Source organism: Danio rerio, chromosome 10 (genome assembly GCF_052040795.2).
Source record: "Danio rerio strain M-AB ecotype USA chromosome 10, GRCz13ab, whole genome shotgun sequence".
Taxonomy (NCBI): domain Eukaryota; kingdom Metazoa; phylum Chordata; class Actinopteri; order Cypriniformes; family Danionidae; genus Danio; species Danio rerio.
This window is the reverse complement of record NC_141030.1, coordinates 11483988-11503938: the sequence shown is the minus strand read 5'-3', so window position 1 is coordinate 11503938 and position 19951 is coordinate 11483988. Positions and strand designations below refer to the sequence as shown.

Here is a 19951-nt window from a genome sequence, read left to right as displayed (position 1 = left end):
CAGGTCAGTGACGGCGACGGCCACGGCGAAGGGTTATGTGTCATCCCCATAGCATACGTTGGTGTTTGACGCAGAAGTATAAATCAGCCTTAACTCAGCCACACAATGTCCGATCTGGCTGAAAATTAACGTTCAATGAGATTGTTTTCCTGAAAACATCTACATGCCAGCACTGAGTCACAGTCAAAGCGCCACCGGCTGACAGAAGGAAGTTTGGCATAAATCTGTGATTTTTCTCAAGTTTTTTATTTTTTTATTTTTATCAGCTTAAATTATTATTGTACATTGTGCTTTGTCATCCTAAGGCCACAAGGCAGCAGTGAGCTCGGGTTCGAGATCCCTTTCATCACTGCTTGCAGCTTTAATTTAGTTTGTATCTTTGCTGTTCTGCATTTAATCAATGCTCGTGAATAGTTTAGTATATTTTATACAGATGCACTTTCCTACAAAATCATACCAGACAATATAAAATGATGCATTCTTACCATATTGAGCCATTTATTTCATCTGGTAACAATATAGTCAATGTCACAATATGTATCACAGAAGAAAATGTATATTGCGATGTCATTTTTTCGAATATTGTGCAGCCCTAGTTGGTGGGTTTAACAGGCACGCTAATCATTTTTTATTGAGATCTATAAAATTAGTTCATAATATACTGAAAATAATATACTGAAATACATAATATACTGAAATAGTACACATGGCTGAGCGTATTTTGAACAACGTTCGCATTTCTGCAGTACAAAAACTCGCATGCAACCTTAAGGTGTTAACTTTGCAGTTTTGGACAGTGTTGACAGATATAGCTGAGTTTTTCCAGCCCAAAAACAGTCCAAAACCTGCCCAGAATATTAGATCAATATTTTATTCAATTTGAAATCTGAATTAACCAAGTTACTTTAACTGTCATAACTTTTAACCATATGGCAACCAACACCAGCAGTCACAGAATATAACTGGATCACATTGAAACACTGACCTCTCTCACCCACACACTGCACTTAATGTTGTGTAGATTACACTACCTATTAGAGTATGTACTTTCGAGATGGGATATATATTCATCCCATCTGGCGTTTTAAACTCTTTTGAACATAATTAGGTGCTGCTTGTCAATCAGACAACACTTCTGTGTTTGTTCTTGCTGTCAATTGCGTAAAAAAGATTATCGATAAAAGTGTCATGATAAACCGCTGTGAGTTTAACTGCAGGCGCAGTGTGATGCATGTACACGCGAAGGGAATTTGGATTTTGATACAGCTTTCCTTCTCCTCTTGCAAGTTGGCCCACGTGGTTTGCGATATGCACTGGTTATTACTAACTGAATGGAGTAGCAGCAAACAGCTGTTTTGTGAAATAAGTTGCATGTTAAATTTACGTGTCAAAACCACCCAAATTTTGTCAACCCGCGAATGCCATTTTTTACCCACACAATCATATTCAAAACCGCCCAATTTGGCAACAATGTTTTTGGATCTCTTTTAAAATGGTGTCATGTCAGTTATCCAACATAAACAACATGCTAAATGTACATAAAACACACTTATTAAAACACAGTTATTAACCAAAGCAAACACTCTTTTTATATTGCTTGATAAAGCTTTAATTTATCTGTAATGACACAGTTTCCAGCTGTGGATTACGCATTCAGCATCAAGAGTACAATATAGAACATCTACAAAATTACACAAAAGATTCAAAACCAGAAGTCTGTCCAGCCATACTTTTACACTGCCCACAACCAAACATATCTTCATAGGCAAAAATAAACAAAATAAAGTGTACAACTTGATGATAAATTAAGCCTTAGGAAGCAGTGCATCTAATGGTTATCAACCAAACTTCATAAATAAACTGTACAGAAACTCTAAAAAAAAATAATAATAATGATAAAAGCTCTTGTATTTGCTTTTTTTGTCGACATATACAGCACATAAAATAAAAGTGGTGGATCACTACTAGACTTTATTTTATTTTCCTCAACTCTGGTGACCATATGGCAAACGTAGCAGAAGTTTCTCTTGGTCGCTTTGTTCAACATCGAGTCCAGTGATAAAGAATGATTATTTATAGTGAAATGCAGTGATATTTAAATCAAAACACAGGGTGTGACACATAAGACTCAAACTGCCTCAAATGCTTGAGAAAAAACCCATATATTTTCAGATCCTGCAGGCCAAAGCAGTTAATGTACACTAAACGTCACCATTTCTTGATTATTTTGTTTACAGAGATTTTTGTTTAGGCAAATGGCAGCTGGTACGCAGGTTGGCAAGTGCAGAACAGCCATATATCGTGCACATGGCACCAAACGGGTCATCAGCATTTCGCAACAAAAGGTATATCTGACAAACAAACAACTGTACACTAATGGAAAATAAAGTCCAGTTCCCCACACGACGTTACGATAATACAATCCTTGAAGAATTGTCATATCAAAAAGGCCATTACAGCATATTTCCGCATACACACACCCACACACTCTCTCTCACAGCCACACAAACAAGGAAAAGTCTAAACATTTACAGTGGTGGTAGACTTTTCGTATGAGGTGACTTTTTTGACACAGATTTCTGTTTTCACATGTATAAAATAAGAACCAGCAGATATGGTTGAAAGTCAAGAGAGGAACTTGAATAGTTGCAGAAAGTTCCAGCTTTTCCCCTTCCCAAATTAAAATGTCAAGGTTGGTGTTTCCAATGTGACTGACAGACATTTATAAAAACGACCGTTAGTCACGTTCATGCAAAGTTACATTCGGTTCTGCCAATGTTGCAGAACTACAACACATTGGGCCTTCATTCAAGAGCTGGATCAATCTGATAGTCAATTTGTGGAGACATTATTTAGCTAAAACAAGAACTGAATTATGCAAGATTGGTTTAGCAAAATGATCTAATTCAATTTACGCAACTGTCATTGGAATAGATTAACTGTCTTGTATCAGATGGTACTGAACAATTCATGAAACCATTCTCAGCCAAAGTTGTAAATGATAGCAGAACAGTGTTACAAAATGGCAAACAAATTGCGCAAGAATTGATTTGTAAAATGTTTTTGTATTAATTCAGCTAAATCTACACAAGAACAATTCTGAGAAATGAGCCAATTCTGTGGTCAATTTGCTTGCATTTGCTTGCATTAACTGGCACACCAAACTTAACATTTCATAAAATGATTTTACCTAAATTGTCAATAGGCCAATGTACAGATAAATGGTTTGACGAATCAAATTTTAAAATTTATGGCAAATTATGACTGAATAGTTTTATATTTCAGTTCTATGCAGCAATTTATCCAACTATCAGCAGAATTCATATAGCTAGTCTTGCGTAAACTGCCACACCAAACTCAAGTCATAAAACCATTTTCATCTGAAACCTAATATTTCATAAAACAATTAATAATTGCAAAAAAAAAAAATTTAAAAATTTACTATTAAATTTAATGTGAAATTTAATGTGTGTAAGTTTGGTTTCACAAAAAATTAAGCAGCAATTCCTGCAAGAGTTTGTGAACTAATTCTTAAAACTTGCGTTAGTTGACAAACCTATCTGATTTCTAACGATTTTATCTAAATCATAACCAAATTCGATCAATATACAGAAGAAAGGGTTTTACGCACAATTTAATTTAATGTGATAAATCACACTAATGGTTTGGTGCAATTATTCAGTCCCGCAAGTGTTAACAAAATAATTCTTAAAACTTGCATTAATTGCCAAGCCACCCTGGATGATCCATAAAACCATTCTTATCAAAACGGTTACTGTAATTTAAACAATTTTTAACCCCAATTTATATTTGGAAAATATATTTTGTTACATGATTACATTTGATGCAACCATTTACACAAGAATGGCTTTGCGAAGCAATTCCAGGTATCAGCTTTGAATGATTTCACAAATTGTCTGTTCATGTTTGGTGAATGAGGCCCTCTGGTCGTATGAGGTATAGCTAATGCAAAACGGTCAACAAAAAATGAAATGTTTTATACCATAACTGGGTAAAGAAATGGGTTTGGAAGCTTGCTTTGGATTCACAGTCTGATATTTTACTTCAATAGCATGTATTATGATTATTGCTAATTGATTATGTTAATACTTTAACTCAATGCTACAAACAAACGACATCCATTTCGTGGCCTCATGCACAAAACACAAGTTTATTTCCAATAGTAAGCCCAAAAGTCAGATGTGATCAAATTAGAAGAAATCAACACCAAAAAAACATTAACAATGGAGGGTTTGGCATTGGGTTAAAACAGTGTACTTCATAAATGGCAGCTGTTGGGACTATAAAGACATACGTACTGTACTTCACTTGTGTTTGTTTTTGAATAAGAGTTGAACTACCCAAGTGAATTGTGTAAAAACAATACTGCCAGTGCTGACACGGGTACTTAATGATCAGCTCAAGAAGGCGGGCAAGAGAGACTCAAAAAAATGAGGAAAATGCAGAAGAAGCGGTTTAACGACAAGTGCTGGCAGTAGAAAACAGAAACTAGCAGTTCCTCGAACATCAACAACAAAAAAAAGGAATACAGAGAAGAATGTCAATTGTTTCGTGAATACTGTTTGACTGATGGCAAAGTTGGATTATGTAAATGGGGAAATTGAGAAGCCAAAAAGCACATGGTGTGACTGTGAGGTCTGAAATGTTTCAGAGCGTAAACATAGCACTTTCTAAAATCATTTTGTGCTTTAACTCAAAAAAACTGAGTGTATATAAAGAAAACTTCACAAACTCTTCATGACAAGCAGAAATTGGTTCTGAAATGGTGTCGGATGAAATGTTTGGACAATTTGGAGGTAAGCATTTATATATATCCAGTCAAACTTTTGCAGGAAAATACTGACAGAGCTTCTTAAACAAGCAGCAGCATGGAGGAAATGTTTAAGCAGACCCTGAACCTGGTACAAAAGCAACCAGTACAGAGAATGAATGAATGAATGAATGAATGAAGCAGGGGAGATGACGAAGGCCTTGGAGAAAAGCAAAACTATAACAATAAAAACGTTCACTCTTCAAATGGCACTACATTTCATAAGATATGAGATTAAATCTGCAGGTATCACAACGAGGTTTAACCTAGGCCTTGAATACTGCAGGGTGGCTGCAAAAACTGTGCAAGCATATACAAGTGTTGCGTCGTTTTCTGGATAGATCCACAGTATCCATATACAAAGCTCTGCCAAAATTCCCTATGCATCACCTCAGAAGATATTGCTGTCCGGTAAACATAAAATGGACCTGAGGGGATCCGTTTTTGAGCATTCAGAGGTCCAAAAATGTATAAAATATGGCAAGAGTGCTGTATGTTCAGAGCAACACTGTGATAAGCATGTGATCCATTCATACGCAAGTGACTTCTACACCCCACTATATCATTTAAAAACTGTACCATTCATCCAAACGTATGATAAAATGGATGTGTTGGACACATATTCAATCACCACTACACATGTTACAAGGACCTAAAAAAAAAAAAAAGGAAAAAAAAAAAAAAGAAAAAAGTCGATATTTTTCATCAGGGTTTTGATGACCACTGAAGTGCCGCCTCATCCTCAAAAGTTCTCTCTTCTTTGCCCCTTAATTAATTTTGGCTCATCTAGAACAAGGTCTCAAATCATCAAGAGACCTCACAGGAAAACAAATAGAAAAAAAAGCACCAAGGACATAAATAATCTATTGAGCTAAAGTCACAGGTTAAAAACTATAAGTTGGAATAAAACCCAAAACAAACAATAAATGTTTGCAGTTCATTTGTCCATCTGCAACCTTGTGGTCTTGCAGTGCATAGTCCTTGGCACACGGTGCCGTTTAAACATCCAGGATTTCCTCTGCTGTACCTCCGCAACGCAAGCGGTAACGTCCGGCCCTCCAGCTAATGGTGGGATCCCAAAGAGCAGACAGGAAAATCTGAATAGTCATGGACTCCCTGATGAACCAGGCCACTGCGTAGTCCAGCTTGGAGAAGGATGGAGGGCCGCCCTGTTGGGAAAGAGTTTAGTAAGACACAAATTAGAGAAACTAACAAATGACTAACGAATGGAGCAATTTCAAAAATATTGCTGTGATAGAACAACTTGTAAAGACCAACTGATCACTGGATTACACATTTTTTTTGGACATATTAAAAGCAAAATGCACAGCAAGTTATTTTCAGGTTGTCATAACTATTTTCAATTTCATAAGGTGTCTATTACAGCAGCGATAATGTAATCAAAGTAAAATATATCTAATCATTCATTTAGTTTAAGGGTAAAACCAGATGAAAGGCTATTTTAAATGCAAGCGCCATCAGGAGTGGTTTAATGCAGTGCTTCTTGTTCACAAAAGATTTTTTTTGGGAAAGACTGGAAACTGTTAGCCACTGAAATCCATAAGAAAATGAAAACTACTATGGAAGTCAATCTGTTTCCAATAGAGCTGCACAATATATTGTTTCAGCATCGATATCGCAATGTGCTAATCTACAATAGTCACATCCCAAGACCTGCAGTGTTAAGTTAAGAGAGTGGGAGATTTAGAGTGGAAGATTTTCATTTGGATGCGTTTTCAAGCGAATATAAACCAAGTTATTATTATTTTTTACATTCAGGGTTTTCCCCCTTAGTTTATAGGAAGTAGAGAGTATGGACAGGAAACCATGGGTAGCAGAGAGAGATAACGATCAGCATTGGATTTCGTACTAACCACTACGCCATTGACGCCGACTTTAAAGCAAAGAAATTCTGAAGCTTAGATTTAACAAAAAATACCTGTATTTAATCATTTTTGGTAACACTTTATCATAACTACACACTATGAACCATTTCATAAGCATTAGCAAATATTGAATTCATTATTTGTTAAGCACTAACTTTTACATTAATAATGCTCCATTCTTGATTTATAAGCACGTTTAATGTACTTAATAAACATTTTTTTTTATATTTTGTTAATGATTGTTAATGATGAGAATCATTTTTCATCATTAAATTAAGTATTGGATTATTTACAAACTAGTTATTTAAGCATAGTTGGTGGTTTTTGCAAAATTAGAATGTGTAAGTAAATGATTAATAAACTATTCAAATTAACATTTAGAATTCATATTATTCAGGCACATACTAATAGTTAATTTGTATGTCAATAAATGCTTTAATAACTCAACTTAATCCAGTTAATCTAAAGTAAGAACAATTTAAGCTTTATAAATCCCTTGTAAATGACAGTTAATACAAATTCAATAAAATGAAACTTAAATACAAATGGTTTGTAAATAATGCAATACTTAATTTAGTAATGAAATGAATGTCACAAATTATGAAAGTACAATTATTAAGCACATTATAAATGTGCTTATGAGTCAAGATTTGTAGCTGCAGTTATGCTCACTTCTGTTTATAAATGTAGAGGTAATGCTTAACAAATAATTAATTCACTATATGCTCATGCTTTATAATAACTACAGACTATGAATCATTTATTAAGTGTTACAAATTTTAAATAAATACAAAGGTGCTATTTTACATTTGATTATTATACAATTTCTGTTTTTCAATGTTGTTAGACTCTACAGAAAACCATTAAGAAACAATTAAATGATAGCTTTGTTCAATTGTTTTCATTTATGCTTTCAAATTTTTATTATGTTTTGTGCAGATGTACAAGTTTTTTTTCCAAGTAGAGCAATTTAGGTAATATTTTGTGAAATTATGATAATGCAATATATATTGCAGAAAAACAAAATATCGCAATGTCAGTTTTTTTCCAATATTATGCAGTCCTAGTTTCTAACATTATTAAAAATATAATTTTTTTGTGTTCAACAAAAAAAGGCACTCAATCGGGTTTGGAACAAGTGGAGGTAGAGTAAATGATGACAATTTCCATTTTTGGGTGAACCATTTCTTTAAGGTTAACCAAAAATTAAAATTGTGGTTTTATACAAGAATGGAGCCTAAAGTAATATGTAGACAAATCACCCTTCACATTTCATGATTCAACAAACTCAATGTGAACACATTCAAATCAGTGAAAACAAACGTCAGCAATGACAACACTGGTACCAAACTGATCCCACAAAACCTGACAAACAAGTCAGCTGGATGTTGTGTCTTGAACATAAAAAACAGTTTTCCTAGGAATTTGAGAAAAGCCAAAGCTGGGACATCAAGGTCTATTTATGTTTTAATGTTAATTCAAATAACGAGAGATTTCTGAAAAGAATAAGGTAAACACTGGCTTGATTTTATGCTTTTGAAATAAAAATAGTTGCTTTTTTTATACCAGAAACATGTTCTGTGCAGACAATGACTAGATTATTATTAAATTATTAATATTAATTAAAAAAAAAAAAAAAAGACAGTTCGGATTAGAAGTGCCAGAAGTAATTGACTTGCTTTTTCTAAAATCACCAAGAACCACCATTTCGATCCCACTTTATATTAAGTGGCCTTAACTAATATGTACTTACACAGGAATAAATAGTTTGTTACAATGTACTATTGTGTACAATGTACTATTACTTATTGTGTAAATACATGTATTTATTGTGTACTTATGTTTGATTAAATACCTGTATGTAATTACATCTGTAACTTATTTTCTGTAATTACATTTGTAAATACACTGCTGACCATCTGTTACACCTTAACCCACCCTTAAACCTACCCATATCACCAAACCTGTCCCTAACCCAACCCTTATCCAAACTCAAACGCACCACAAGTGCTCTAAAATACTTTATGAACACATATGTATTTATTTTTTGATGTAAGTACATAGTAGTTAAGGACACTTAATATAAAGTGGGACCACCATTTCAGCTAAAATTCATTAAAGTCCATGTAAACTGGACGTTACTGAGACTTTCATTTCAGTATGTTGATGTACTTCCAACTGAAACAGAATATCGAATAGGGGGCGGGGCTTTATTTTTGCGCATCATTCTTTCATAGCATATTAACAGTAAGGGGCGTAGGTAAGAAAATCAATTCACAGTTGCTATAGAAGCCCTCAGGTTGATGGCAACAGAAGAACCGCCACTACAAACGCCAAAGCAAATTGGCAGAATTTGATTAAAGATTACCAAAACAAAGATATTTCAGTGAATTAACTTGCATGGAATAATTACGCAGCTTAAAAATAATAATGTGAGCTAACAAAATAAACATAGTAAATTGATTACACAGAAGAAAAATGTTAGCTACATTTTTGAAGGCCTGAGGGCAGGTGAATTAACAACAAATGTAAATTTTGGGGTGAATAACCTTGTGGGCTTTGCGGAAACAAGTTAAAAAAAACTCAAATTATGGAAAGGCAATATTGATTTGACGCCAACAAGGAACCAAAGTTTCTTCAGTAAATTTATATTTCTGAGAGGAATAATGTTAGGAATTTAAACCCAGAAAAAATAGTCTGAGGCTTTACAAAAGTGGCTGTTTTATACCATAATGGAGCCACATTTTCTGCGTATTGATTTTCACACAATCTAGTGTCTCACCTGTACTCCTCTGAGCTGGATATAATCTGAAATGAACCAGGCGAGGCAGTGGCACAGGAAAAACACCATGATGTCCCAGCGGAACACATGATGAGCAGCCCAGCCGATGATAAGACTCGCCACAAAGCACTCCGAGATGGGCTCGATGATGGTGCCTGGCAGCATGTTGATTCTCAGCTTGGCCCATCTATTAACAGCGGACAACAGAAGACGTTTCTGAGAAGCTCAGATGTATTTTTCCCACCACAAAATGGGAAATGGATCCATCCTTACATAACAGCATAATGACTTTCAGCCGGATGACATATTCTGATAAATAGACCAAATGCATCAAGATATGATTCTTACTATGCTGCAATTAAAAAAAATATCAATCTATGATGCGATCAGAAAATTGCAAACCACAACAAATAACCCAGTCTCATCACTATGCCGGAGGTGGCCCTAACAGGAAAACAGATTAGTTTCACTTGCAAACACAAAAAAATCTAATTGAACAACTGCTGTACCTGATCATGCGAGACTGGAATTGTGCGATGGAGTATGAGCCTGAATTCTGCATGGCTACCTGCGTCGCCATGGAAAATTTCCATCCTCTGAAAGAGAAACACCACATCAGTGAACTAGGAAATAAAGGACATTTTAGCTGAGACTATTGATATACAGTTGAAGTCAGAATTATTAGCCCCCTGTATAATTTCCCCCTTAATTACTGTTTAACGCAAAGAAGATAAACACATTTCTAAACATAGGTTTTAATAGCTCGTTACAAATAACTGATTTCTTTTATCTTCGCCATGATGACAGTAAATATTTAAAAAGATATTTTTTCAAGACACTTCTTTAGTTTGAAGTGACATTTACAGGCTTAATTAGGAAAGTCATTGTATAATAATGGTTTGGTCTGCAGACAATTGAAAACAATATTGCTTTGGGGGGAACATTTTGACAGTTCATTATTCGTAGGGCTGTCAGTTTAACGTGTAAATATATAGACTTCTATTTGTTTCCGGTCATAGGGTATATAACAGGGGCTCATAATTTGACCATAAACTTTTATAACTTTTATTCTAGCCAAAATAAAATAAATAAGACTTTCTTCAGAAGAAAATATATTATAGGAAATACTGTGAAAAAATCCTTGTTAAACCTCATTTGAGAAATATTTAAAAATATAAAAATAAATATATTAGTATAATATTTAATTGTAAACTTATATATTATTATACATTTTTGACCTCAACTGTATACGTTAAAAAAGAAGATTACATTAACAATATCAATCTGAATCCACATTAAAACTCAACATTGGTTGTCATTCACTCGCCCTTGTGTTGTTCCACATCCATATGACCTTCAGATGTTCCTTTCCACAATTAAAGTAGTATAGGGAAACCAGATTGTCAAGCTATATAAAGCCTTATTAATCTACCATTGATTTGAATTTCATTATTGTTCTGCATATCCACATTAAGGCAGTAAATTAGGTAAAGATAGAAATTTAAATCATTTAAAAATTGCTATAACCGAATATAGAGTGAAGCTATAGATTAGAGAACAAACCACAATTTCCGTAATTTCAAGGTCACTGCTTTAAAAGAGTAAAAGAGCAGTTAAAATGGCTTATTTCATGAGTTCAATCAATTTTGAGGCATGGTATTGATATTTGATAGTCTTTGAAATCTAGAACACAAGTTTCAGTTTATTAGTCACACAGCTCAGATATATTCAGGCCACTTTTTAAAGTATTTCAGTTTTTTATTAATTATTTTTGTTGAAAAAGAGCAACCTGAACATTCTGCTAAACATCTCTTTTTGTGTTTCACAAATTAAATACGGTCATAGAATTTTGGAACAGTGAGTTAAAAAAATGTACTTATTTCTTTAAAAAGCTAATGTAATTGTTCATTCATTATCACGCTCTGTTCTCAGACAGAGGAATATAAAAACAATGATCTGACTGAATCAGTATTATACAGATGAGTAATGAGTCTGGCAAACCTGTCTGCGATGGCCTTGGCCATGAAGTAATCTTCAGCGATGTACTGAGCAAAAGCAATCAGGCCGCCGGCTTGGTCCAGGATGTCCTTCCTCATGAGACACGACATCCCCGTGACGCACTTGATTCCTGTTACATTGGCGGAGATGTAGGAACGAGGATGTGACGTTCCAAAATAAACCTGCAGGATCCCACATGGGACAAAACTGTTTATTTTTCACATAATTAATCTCTAAAGATTTGATGCACTCAGAATAGCACTACAGATATAAACACTTTGACAGTTCATTATTCGTAGGGCTGTCAGTTTAACATGTAAATATATAGACTTCTATTTGTTTCCGGTCATAGGGTAAACAACTTAAAAAGGCCACTTTTGTCTCATAATCCGATTTGTTTTTAGATAATTTAGTGTTTTACAGTACAGACTTCTTTATCTAGCAATTCAAAGTTTATATCTAGAGATTTTGAGGGGGAAAAATGACAAAAATACAGAAATAATTTCAAGAAATCTTATAAACTTGGAAATGCAAGAAATAAAGTTGCAATTTTATGTCAGAAATGTGTGTAAAATACATGAACTGCAGGAAATAGCACTCAGAATTGCGAAATATGCTGAACTCTTTTAGTTGTGAAAGTTGCAGTTCTAAGAAACATCCGCTCAAATTACAGTAACAATTGTTGGGGGGGGGGGGGGGGGGTAGAAATGATGTCAGAAATGTGAAATAAAACAATTAAACTGCAAGAAATAAAGTCAGAAAATGCAACAAAATTTTAAAAAGCCAATCAACTCACAGTTGCAAGCAATCTCTCTAAACTACTAAGATGTAAACAAGATTTTTCCTCAGGTTTTCTAAAAGTATTTCTAGTCAGCATTGCAAGAACTGTCTTAATTAAGATTTAAAAAATCCATTAGCATGAAATTTAATAGCTAAAGTGTTCATCTCATTCAGTTGTAAAAGTTTGTTGTTCTAAGAAACAAACATCTGCTCAAATTACAGTAACAACTGAGAAAAAAACAAACAGATATGAAGTCAGAAATATGAAGAAAAAAACATGTTAAATGCAAGAGATAAAGTCAGATATTGCAACAAAATTCTAAAAGCCCTTCAACTCACAGTTGCAAGACATCTCTCTAAACTACTTTGGGCCCGTTTCCACTGAGTGGTACAATAGCTTAACGGTATGGTAGGCTTTTATGGTCGTTTCCACTGTCAAAGAGTACCTAAAATCGAACTGTACCATACCACTTTTTGGGTTCCCTTTGCAAAGAGTACCTAGCACAATAAAAGGGTACCAAAAGGTGGAGCAAGACGCACAACTGGACACTATTGGTTTACAGAGATACGTCACTCACTCGTGCAACAAGCCAGAAAATGAAAACAAAGGATAGCCATGGTTAGCCGAAGCTCAAATAAGCCTTGTTATCGTCTTGATGAACAGCCACAAAGCCAAGAAGAAGAGTAGAATCTACCCTGTGCCCCGTACAAGGCCATCTAAAGCGCAAGTGGTTACTCGTTTTCACTCGCCGCATGCCTATATTTAACTTCTTGAGCTGATGATAATAACGTGCGCGTGACTATTGAAGTGCTTCTGACATCTGACCCATCGAGAAAAGGACAAATGCGAGAGTAAGGAGCGAGAAAACAAAGGAGAAGCCGGAAGAAACAAAGGAGCAAATGATTCTTTCAGCAACCTAAAACATGAACAAACTGCCATGTTTAACTATTATCATCACCTTTTGGGTTATTTTAACCTCAGAATAACAGAATTACTTTTTAACAACAGGTTACACGTGCTGGTGAGGTTTGCACAGATTTTAAGCTTTATGTTGCGTGTTGTTTTTGAAACTAAATAAGGACTAAATGTATGCTATGTGTAGTTTTTCTGTAATTGGTAACATATTAGAGACTTTAAGGGTCTGTATGTGTTCATACACTTAAAAAAAATATATTTTACAAAAAATGTCTAAATTGTTTACAGTAAGTTTTTGTCATTTCAAATTATATTCAAAGTGTAGTAAAATGACAAACAATCTCTCTAAATTAACAGTTTGACTTTCATTTTAGGTACTTTATCATTTAAGACAAATTACTGACATTTTTGTTTTTTTATACAGGGAAATTATCATATTATTTATACAGTATTTTTTCTGTTACTTTAAATTATATTCAAAAGTCCATAAAAATTACAATCTGTAAATAACAGCTTGACTGTTATTTTATGTACTATATAATTAATGACAAATTACAGCAATTTTCCTGTTTTATACAAAAAAAGAATGCTGTATTATTTACACTGTGTTTTCCTGTTTTTTAAGTACATTTAAAATTACGTAAAATTAAAATAATAAATTGTAATTAATTGCTCTTTAAAAAAAAATCATAAAAAAGGTCAAATGACTGGCAGCTATGGCTGCCAAACAAAAACCATAAAATTACGGTAAAATTTCTTTGTTGAAATAAAGTGCAAAAAAATAATAAATCTACAAATATTTTCATTAAAATGTTTACAGAAAAACATTATTATTATTTGATTATCATTGATTATTCCGATCAAATCCGTTCAATAAATAAAATCCGCTCACATGCACCTGTTCCGGATTCCGCTGATTACACACACACACACACGCACACACACACACACACACACACACACACACACAGTCGGAGGATCGTTATGAACTGATTACATGGACTGTAAAAGCAGCAGACACATGCACCAATTGCTAAGTCCTGTTATACTGTTACTGTGAACGTTATGACGCTTTTCTCTTTTTTGTCTTGCTTTGATTGTTACATTTTTACTTGGTTTGCTGCCGGGACTGACCATTTGCCTGTTATTTGACCATGACTCTGGATTCCCTGCATTTATCTGTTTGCCCCTGTGTTGACTGTTGCTTGCCTGACCATCTCTGTTTAATAAACCTGCATTTGGATCTTCACTCCTTTATCAGCGTCCCCTTCTCGTTACAGTTCCATTTCTTTTAAGATTTGTAACTGAATCATCCATATAACCTCTACATGTCTTACATTAATACTATTCAATGAAATGTAACAGCTGTAATTTTAAAGTTGTGAGAATTTTAATCAGTTTTATCTCGTTTGTTGTTGTTTTTTTTTCCACTTTTTTGATCCAAAATAAAACTGTTAAATTACGACTATGAGCATGTCTTGGCATTTTATTAAAGGTGTTTAATCGTAATGATTTAGGAAAAATTCTTTGAAATAACATTGTTTTCTCTTGAACTATTAGTGCAGGCACTTTATTGATGGTGTTAGATCGTATTAATCTAGGAAAAAGTCTATAAAATAAGTTTTTCTTTGTAAAACTCTTAGTGTGTAACTTTATTAAAAGGATTTGATCATAATAATCTGGGAAAAGACTGTAAAATAACAGTGTTTTTCTGTAAACATTTGAATGAAAATATCTGTGAATAAATTTTTTTTGCACTTTATTTCAACAAAGAAATTTTACCGTAATTTTATGGTTTTTGTTCGGCAGCCGTAGGTGCCAGTCATTTTACCTTTTTTACGATTTTTTTACAGTGTATATGTTGCATTTAGTTTATATAATCGTAGACCCACCCAAAGGTGACCCATATTAACCCGTACCATACCATACCGTACAACTCAGTTGGAAACCAGCCATAAGATGTAGACTCAAGATTTTTCCTCGAGTTTTCAAAAAATATTTCTCTAAACAAGTCAACGTCGCAAGAACTTGCATACTAAATATACAATATATAACATTCTATCATATTACATGATATCATAGTATATCAAATAGCAACAACAGCAGGGCTGAGCCTGGTCAGTACCTGGATGAGAGACCACATGGGAACACTAGGTTGCTGTTGGAAGTGGTGTTAGAGAGGCCAGCAGGGGGCGCTCAACCTGCGGTCTGTGTGAGTCCTAATGCCCCAGTAAAGTGAAGGGGACACTACACTGTCAGTGGGCGCCGTCTTTCGGATGAGACGTTAAACCGAGGTCCTGACTCTCTGTGGTCATTAAAAATCCCATGGCACTTCTCGTAAAGAGCAGGGGTGTAACCCCGGTGTCCTGGCCAAAGTCCCTCTATAGGCTCTATAGGCTCTTACAATCATGGTCTCCCAATCATCCCTATCCACTGAATTGGCTCTATCACTATCACTGTCTCTACACTCCAATAGCTGGCGCTGTTGTCCTGTGGCAGCCGTCGCATCATCCAAGTGGATGCTGCACACTGGTGGTGGTGTGGAGAGACCCCCCTCATGATTGTAAAGTGCTTTGGGTGTATGGCCATACACAATAAATGTGCTATATAAATACACATTACATTACATTACATTACAAAAACACTGATAAGAGTTGGATACAATCTTTTAGTTTGATTAATAATAAATATTCTAAAAACACCTTTTCAAACATTTCCCTTAAAACATTTCCTGAATAAAAACATTCTCTAATATCATATAAAAATATGTGTCCTATTAAAATGTTTTATCGTCAAAATATTATAGATCGTTCTTTCTTCACCCTTCAATAAATATGAATGAGTAAGTCTTGAGTGTCTAAGCCTCTTCCTGTAATATCTACTTGATTTCTCATCTATCACAATCCAAAAAAAAAAAAAAAAAAACATTAAATTGATCGAGAGACGCTTATTTAAAAATATATATACTTTTTGGGCTCAAATAACTTTTTTAAGAGAAAATGTATTAATAAAGCTTTACTGCCTGCCATTATTGAAGTTAAAGTTTTCAGTAATTTGCCAAAAGAGCTTTAAAATGTAAATAAAAAGTGGAACTCCTCAATATGGTGTCTCATTTCAGCTTTGAAGTCTCTAGTAGCAACAGAGTGCCAGCGTAGCAGTTTTATTACAGTGTGATAGGACAGAACCCAGAAACAATAAAAAGTGACGCATGTTCATGATTGAGCTACTAAAATCTGAAAGAATGTTGTTTAGCGCTCTTCTGACAAAGCATGAAGGTCAAGAGTGAAGGTTTCTGACCTGCTCCAATGTAGCGGCAAATCCTTGTCTGTCTGCCACGTATGGAAGACCATGAACCAGTCCCACCTTCTCCGTCATCTGATTAGCCATATCAGTAAGAGTGTCTGGCTTCACTGTTGAGTAACAGTTCAGGATCAGCACTGACAGCTAATAACAACAAGTTCTGCTTATTTTAATGCTGTATTTTAATTCTATTTCGAAAAATATTCATCCATAAAGAAAACGTTTCAAAGAACAATAAAGTCCATTAATTAAAAAGACATTTTGTCATTATATTATTATGTAAAAATCTTGAAATATACAAATATAATAAATAAATAAATCACCAAACTTACCTCGAATGCCACTGTCACAGATCCAGACGAGCTCGTACCTTGCCCCTTCATAAGCTGGCATGAGGTTATTTATTTTTGGGTTGATGCCAACTTTCTTACCACCTAAAATGAGATTAAGAGAAATCGTGTTAATACTAACTATCTCTATTAAAGCTATAAATGACTGATTAAAATGATTTGCTGTTAACATCATGATTCTGATTGCTGGTTCAGCTTTTTCATTTTACAATTCTGCTCAGTCAAATAATAAATATGAAATTGGGAGTTGTTATAACACAGTGTTATAAAAAAGACTGAAACAAAGTCAGAATTGTGAGAGATTATGGAAAATGTAAGATAGTCAGAATTGTATTAAAACAAAAACTCAAAATAGACAGAAATATAATCAGATTTGTGAAGGATAAAATGAAACCAGCAAATAATTGAGAAAAAAAAAAAAAAAATCACAACTGAAAAAAATATCAGAATTCCAAAGACTATAAACTCGCAATTACAAGAAATACTTACTATACAAAGTAGTAATAGCTACAGTGCATCTGGAAGGTATTCATAGCGCGTCACTTTTTCCACATTTTTTTTTATGCTACAGCCTAATTCCAAAATGGATTTATTTATTTCCTCAAGATTCTACACACAATACCCTGTAATGAAAATGTGAAAAAAGATTTTTGAAATGGTTGCAAAATTGTTATAAAAAACCTGAAAAAAAAAATCACATGTACATCTGTATTCACAGCCTTTGCTCTAAAGCTCTAAATTGAGCACAGGTACATGCTGTTTTCACTGATCATTCTTGAGACGTTTCAGCAGCTTAATCGGAGTTCACCTGAATTCAGTTGATTGGATATGATTTGAAAAGGCATGCACCTGTCTTCATAAGGTCTCAGGGTTGACAGGGCATGCCAAAGCACAAACCAAGCATGAAGAAAAAGGAATTGTCTGTAGACCTCCAAGACAGGATTTTCTCCAGGCAAAAGGCTGGGGAAGGTTGCAGAAAATTTTCTGCTGCTCTGAAAGTTAAAATGAGCACAGTAGCCTCCATCATCCGTAAGTGGAAGAGGTTTGGAACTACCAGGACTCTTCCTAGAGCTGGCCAGCCATCTAAGCTGAATGATCGGGAAAGAAGGGCCTTTGTCAGGGAGGTGATCAATAAACCCATGATTACTCTGTATGAGCTCCAGCATTATTCTGTGGAGAGAGGAGAACCTTACAGAAGAACAACCATCAGTACAGCAATCCAGCAATCAGGCCTGTATGGTAGAGTGGCCAAACAGAAGCATCTCCCAGCCTGGAACTTGCCAAAAGGCATATGAAGGACTCAGACCATAAGACCAAATTCTCTGGTCTGATGAGACTAAAATTTAACTCTTTGGAGTGAATTCCAGGCGTTTAGAGAAAACCAGGCAGCGCTCATCACCAGGCTTATACTATCCCTACAGTGAAGCATGTTGGTGGCAGCATCATGCTATGGGGATATTTTTCAGCAGCAGGAACTGGGAGACTAGTCAGGATAGAGGAAAAGACGAATGCAGCAATGTACAGAGACATCCTGAATGAAAACCTGCTTCAGAGTGCTCTTGACCTCAGCCTGGGGCGACGGTTCATCTTCCAGCAGGACAATGACCCAAAGCACACCTCCAAAATATCAATGGAGTGGCTTCACAACAACTCGGTAAATGTCCTTGAGTGACCCAGCCAGAGCCCAGACCTAAATCCTATTAAACATCTCTGGAGAGATCTGAAAATGGCTGTACACCGTTGCTTCCCATCCAACCAACCTGATAGAGCTTGAGAGGTACAGCAAAGAAGAATGGGCAAAAATTCTTAAAGACAAGTGTGCCAAGTTTGTGGCATCATATTAAAAAAGACTTGAGGCTGTAATTGCTGCCAAAAGTGCATTAACAAAGCATTGAGCTAAGGCCGTGAATTTTTATTTCATGTGATTTTCGTTTTTTTTTTATTTTTTATTTTTATTTGCTACATTCAAAAAAATAATAATTCACATGGTCATTATGTAGTATTGTGTGTAAAATCTTGAGGAAATAAATAAATGTAATAAATTTTGGAATAAGGCAGTGACATAAAAAAATGTGAAAAAAAGTGAAGCGGTATGAATACTTTCCGAATGCACCGTATACCACGGCAGAGATAGATTATGCAAGATAGATTATGAACTTGCAACATGCAAGTGGATAAAAAACACAAAACAGTGAGAAATATAATCGTGATTGGAAGAAATAAACAATCACAAGTAAACAAGATAATTGAGCCTAGGGTTCCCGCCTGGTCAATCAGCATGTAACGGGGTAGTTCTGGAGAGCTCCCACTGGTAAAGGAGGAAAAGGGAAGACGGGGTGGATAATGGAATTCTTCAAAAAACGAAGACAAGGGAGTAAGGTAAGACGGGCTATTTATTATTGGTTTGAAATTATACGATTAGCTTACTAATGATTACAGATGAGCGACCAGCCGTGACCAATCATTTCATGGATGCTACTCTCAAAATAAGTTCGTAAAACTTCACATAATATCAACTCGGATACTAAATTCATAAAATGTTTCTCTTTTTTTTTAAATAATCGTTTTTGTCTCACAATTACGGCTGTCATGATAACTTTTTGTTGTGCGATATTTTGCATGTCAATAAAAGGCACTAAATGATATTGTCATTTAAGACCATTTTATGTGACACTATAATGACAGTCAGTATGACAACATAATAGCATTATAATGCAAGAACGTGGATTTAAGAGCACAGAATATTTAGATACTGAAATCAGATGTTTTTTACATTTATCTAAACAAATAAATAATAATAAAATGTTAACAAAAGAGAGCAAGAAAAGCCAAATTACAGCTACAACAGTGCCTCAACAGGCCATATCTGCAACTAGGTCTATTTTTAATTGTTAAAGGGATTTCTGAGAAAGGAACACCAACATGTTTACCTTGTGGGAGAGGATCTTTCTGTGTGTTTAATGACTGCATATCGTTGGCTCTGTGACGGCACTACACTGGGGCCATGGGAATCAGAATTTTGAACAGCCCTGGTTTAGGTTATCAGTTCTCAGGCTTGTTGTCGTTAAATTAAATTGTTCATATTAGCGAATATCGAACATGAGACTC

General features: G+C 34.8%; 1 protein-coding gene across 3 annotated transcripts in view; it reads right to left on the bottom strand.

The window, feature by feature from the left end:
- Positions 1-1585: 1585 nt before the first annotated feature.
- The window catches only part of ugcg (UDP-glucose ceramide glucosyltransferase), a 60475-nt gene continuing 42109 nt past the window's right edge, over positions 1586-19951 (bottom strand). The window contains exons 4-9 of one of the 3 annotated variants that reach the window (XM_087269501.1): positions 16826-16927; positions 16491-16603; positions 11501-11679; positions 10009-10095; positions 9500-9686; positions 1586-6000 (exon numbers count right to left, since the gene is read on the bottom strand). In XM_087269501.1, the coding sequence (XP_087125627.1) occupies positions 5830-6000; positions 9500-9686; positions 10009-10095; positions 11501-11679; positions 16491-16603; positions 16826-16886 (798 nt within the window). In that variant the 5' untranslated portion in view covers positions 16887-16927 and the 3' untranslated portion in view covers positions 1586-5829. 3 annotated transcript variants of the gene reach the window in all.